The sequence below is a fragment of the Lygodium microphyllum genome, chromosome 25 (genome assembly GCF_053477565.2).
Source record: "Lygodium microphyllum isolate KBCC chromosome 25, Lygodium_microphyllum_v1.1.10, whole genome shotgun sequence".
Lineage (NCBI taxonomy): Eukaryota > Viridiplantae > Streptophyta > Polypodiopsida > Schizaeales > Lygodiaceae > Lygodium > Lygodium microphyllum.
In genome coordinates, this window is record NC_141159.1 from 125,324,480 (window position 1) to 125,328,565 (window position 4,086).

The 4,086-nt window shown below is 41.9% G+C and overlaps 1 protein-coding gene across 1 annotated transcript; it reads right to left on the bottom strand.

The window, feature by feature from the left end:
• Positions 1-539: 539 nt before the first annotated feature.
• Positions 540-3,516, bottom strand: LOC148014704 (inositol 4-methyltransferase-like). The gene is made up of 3 exons (XM_087666757.1): positions 2,696-3,516; positions 2,240-2,304; positions 540-976 (listed from the first exon to the last, which is right to left on the bottom strand). The coding sequence occupies exons 1-3, from the start codon at positions 3,459-3,461 to the stop codon at positions 677-679; spliced, it is 1,131 nt and encodes a 376-aa protein (XP_087522883.1). The 5' UTR covers positions 3,462-3,516; the 3' UTR covers positions 540-676.
• Between the last annotated feature and the right edge of the window lie 570 nt (positions 3,517-4,086).

Genomic DNA, 4,086 nt, shown 5'->3' on the forward strand with positions numbered 1-4,086 from the left:
TTGTGTTTACCCAAGTGCAAATTGGGCAACAACCAATAAGAAAACAAAATTTTTGGGCTCTCCTATGTAAAAGGGTACACCATCCAAACCTTTTTTAGATGCCCAAGCATGATCATGTAGAAAAGTTATCAATCACCTTTTATTTATTGGTTCTCCCTTATCGTTTTTGTTTAGAGCCTTGAGTTGATAAAGTAAGCATCCAAAATCCAAATAATTTACATGGCTTAGATTTTGGACTCCAAATAGGTTGCTCTAGTAGTCTGTGCCCACTTTCTCGAAAGTTTGAAAAACCTTGAAGGAAATGAGCACCAAGTCTATTAAAAAAAGGGACCCAAATACCTCAATGGTTGATCTTTGTTTGTGACGTCACATATTGTAGTCAATACTAAAATTGAAATTAGAGGTAAGGTAGTTGGTAATGAAATTGATAGTCCTTTCCATAGTCCCACAACCTTTTCATGCATAGACTCAACATTATTTTTAATCTCTCATATTTGAATCATTATGTAGCCTTTTAGTTTGATAGATGCATTTACATCATTGCTCAATATTTAAGCGTACCATCCTTGAATATTACGTAAAATACATTATCTTCTATAATAAATAACATATAATTTATTCATGTATTATGCTAAGAGGTTTCTACAATACATCTTTGCTATTACTGTGTGTTATTCTAAGAGGCTTCTACAATACACTCTTGGCATGGGATTTCAAAGAATTTGGTTTGTTGAAATCCAGAAACTTGAAGAAGCTTATTCATTTCATCTCGTGTTCTTGCCTTACCTTTCGTTTGGGCTATCATTGCCACATCAAATGCCATCCTATTGGTATTTAAAATAGATACTTGTTTCTTCATGATATTCAAGTCTATGATTGGATCTAAGAGGATCAATTTTCCACCTTTGTGTAATGCCTTTCGACAATTTTGTAGAAGCTTGATGCAATTCTCATCTTCCCAATTAGGGAGCACCCACTACATAAAATCAAAATTAGCAAAAAGTTATAGTTTAGAATATAATAAGTCATTCAAAATTTGAAAAAACATAGGACAAAAAACTAAACTATTTCTAGGTACAAAGCAATGTTAGCACAATTAGTCAAAATTTGTCTCTTTCTATAACATCTTTAGAGATCTCAACTACTTCTAAGCATGAAAGGTGTAGTATTTTAAGTACAAATTATACTTTAATGATTTTAGTCCTCCCTTGCACAATTGAGGGAATGTATATTCAAGTCCTCTTCAAATCCCTTTCTTATCCTCATGCTTCTTGAGGTTCTTGCAATTGGTAATGACTCTTACCTTTTCCCAAAAGTACTATTGGTACACTTTTGCAACAAATTTGTTCAACCTATCATTGCTATTCCCATTGGTGGAGGTTGCCTAGGTATCATAAGTGCAGGTGGCTCCTACATGAGTTGGATCTAATGGCATAAATTGGCAGGTGATGCCACAAGGAGGGGCAAGGATAAATTTCTTGGGGTATAGCTTGTCGTATTCGCAGGGCAACAGGGAGGCACCGGTCAACATCATCGGTTTGCCTTAAAGGGAAAAATTTAGCAAAATTTAAAATGTAATATAAACTATAGCCCAAATGTGAAATGAATGAACCATCCGAGGAAGGGATCGAACCCGTAACATGTTTTACATAACCCAAATATAAACTATAACCCAAATATGAAATGAATGAACCGTCCGAGGAAGGGATTGAACCCGTAACCTGTTCTACATGAAACCATGATGCAACTACTATGGTAGACCATAAATCTAGGAGAGCTCTTCCCTATCAATTCGTATTAAACAAAAAATTGTTTTTCTCAATTTTGATTTTTGTAATTATACGCGCGCATCCCCCTCTGAAACTGGCCCCCCGAAACTGGGTCTTCTAGCACAAACGACAAACTAGACCCCAAGAAATTAATCCATATTGAATGGTTGAAAAGGGTGACACAACAAGGCTTTGCCAACATTTAATAAAAAAACAGTAATGGGAAGTGGGCTAGGAAGTTAGGTCCTTTGCTTACTCCTACATGGTACACATAAGCGTGTTGCAAAGTTTTAAATCATAGCTCTTAGCTTGTAATGGCATTTTCAAATGTTGACTAATGCAAAGATTGAATATTTACCTTCTAAGTTGCAATGCCAAGGAACATGATCTCTCTCTCTCTCTCTCTCTCTCTCTCTCTCTCTCTCTCTCTCTCTCTCTCTCTCTCTCTCTCTCTCTCTCTCTCTCTCTACCTTCATAAAGATGGCATCTGCTGATGGCACGCTCTCAAACATATCACCACCAACATGTTCAACCCCTAGGAGACACCAACAACATGGTTAATTATATTCCATTGTAGAAAATTAACTACACTTTGATGTAGAAAATTATATTCCATGGTCAATTATAAAGATGGCATCTGTTGATGGCAAGCTCTCAAACATATCACCACCAACATGTTCAACCCCTAGGATACAGCAACAACATAATTAAATGCAGGTGTGCTCTTTGAAGGATATATTCTAATCAATTACTTATGAACTTCCTCAAATTTGAATAATTCGGTTGATGGGTTCTTCTCAAGGGCATTCATCATTACATGTGTTTGTCCCAAAAGACGAAGAAGAGACTTTTAACGTGTAGGAATGGTCCCAAGTTGCCTTTTGAGAGAGAGAGAGAGAGAGAGAGAGAGAGAGAGAGAGACCGACCTTGGAGTAAGGGTGCTGCAGCGACAACATGAGGCAAGTCATAGTTTACCCCTTTGATATGAGGGTGGCGGGTAACGATGCGAGCGACGGCCGTGCCCACGCCACCAGCGACGTCGACGAGGACACGAACATCCTCGGAGTCAAAGCCGTTGTAATGCTCAAGAAAGGCGGCGAGAGAGATGTCAGTGCTGCAGGCCATGGCAGCGTGGAAGACGCGGCCGAACTCCGGGTGGGCCCTGGTGTAGGCGTACACGCCCATGTCGTGGCCATGGGCGGCCTCGAAGGGCGTGGACCCGCCCTCCAGGATGTAGCGCGCCAGGTGGCGCCAGGGGGCCAGCCGCTCCAGGCTCATCTCCAGCAGCAGGAACGGGGACACAGACAGCTGGCCGCCAGCCTGGTGGCTCCGCAGCCACGTGGACGCCGGCGCCAGTTCGTACCTCAGTCGCCCCTCGTCCACGTGGCAGGCGAACACTCCCTTGGCGCACAGGAGCCGCATGATGCGCTCGAGCTCGGCGGCGTGACGTGGAGCCTGGCGGCCGAGCTTGTCCGCGATTTGCTGGGCCGTGAGGCCTCCCGGGCTCTCGGCCAGGAGGTCCGGGATCCCGAGCTCGCAGGCTGACGTGGCGACCATGCAGACCACGTGGCAGGAGAGGAGGTCCCATGCTTGCAGCTGCCCTTGATCCACCGCCTGCTGCTCTTCCTCCTCCTCCTGACCTTCATCGGCGAGCGTGTGCAGTTGCACATCGCTGCAGGATTTAAGAGCCATTATTTCTTTTTCCAAAGTCAGCAGTCTCTCTACCGAGCAGGCTCTTAGGAGTCGCCTTAGGGCTCTTGTTGTACGTGTTGTATATATATATATATATATATATATACACACATGTAGTGATAGTGCCCCCCAAGGTTCTCAATGAGTGTAGGGCCCCCCTACCTACTCCGAAGCCTCAAAGACTTTTTTAAGACTTCAAAGCTCAAAGAACCGACTAAATTCCACATAGATAACTTGAATTTCAACTAGTTTTTTGAAAATCTTGTAAGAAAAGTAGAACAAAGGACCATTTGATACTTAGTGAATGTTGCCTCGACTTTTCAAGTTTTAAGCTAAGACATTGCATGTGGAAGAGCAATGTATGACAAAAAATAAATAGATTGTGGCAAAGATTTGGAAATTTATGATACTTTTTTCACTGCACTTTTTAGATTATTTCATCCATGTTTAAGTGTTTTCATATTTCTCTTCACCAAATATTCCTTGAAACATTGAATTGCATTAGACTAGGTGCTTGTAAATCTCTACGTTGTCGCAACGCGTAGGGTTGAAGGTCACCACAGGGGTTTGGCAAGAAAGCTGGACAAGGTAGATGGAGATGTGTCTTCAAGAGATTAGTAGATTA

Coding starts and splice junctions, on each gene's coding strand:
- LOC148014704 (XM_087666757.1), bottom strand. CDS start 3,461: ATGGCTCTTAAATCCTGCAGCGATGTGCAACTGCACACGCTCGCCGAT. Junction 2,305..2,695: donor TGCAGCACCCTTACTCCAAG/GTCGGTCTCTCT, acceptor GGTGTCTCCTAG/GGGTTGAACATGTTGGTGGT. Junction 977..2,239: donor CAGATGCCATCTTTATGAAG/GTAGAGAGAGAG, acceptor GATTTTATGTAG/TGGGTGCTCCCTAATTGGGA.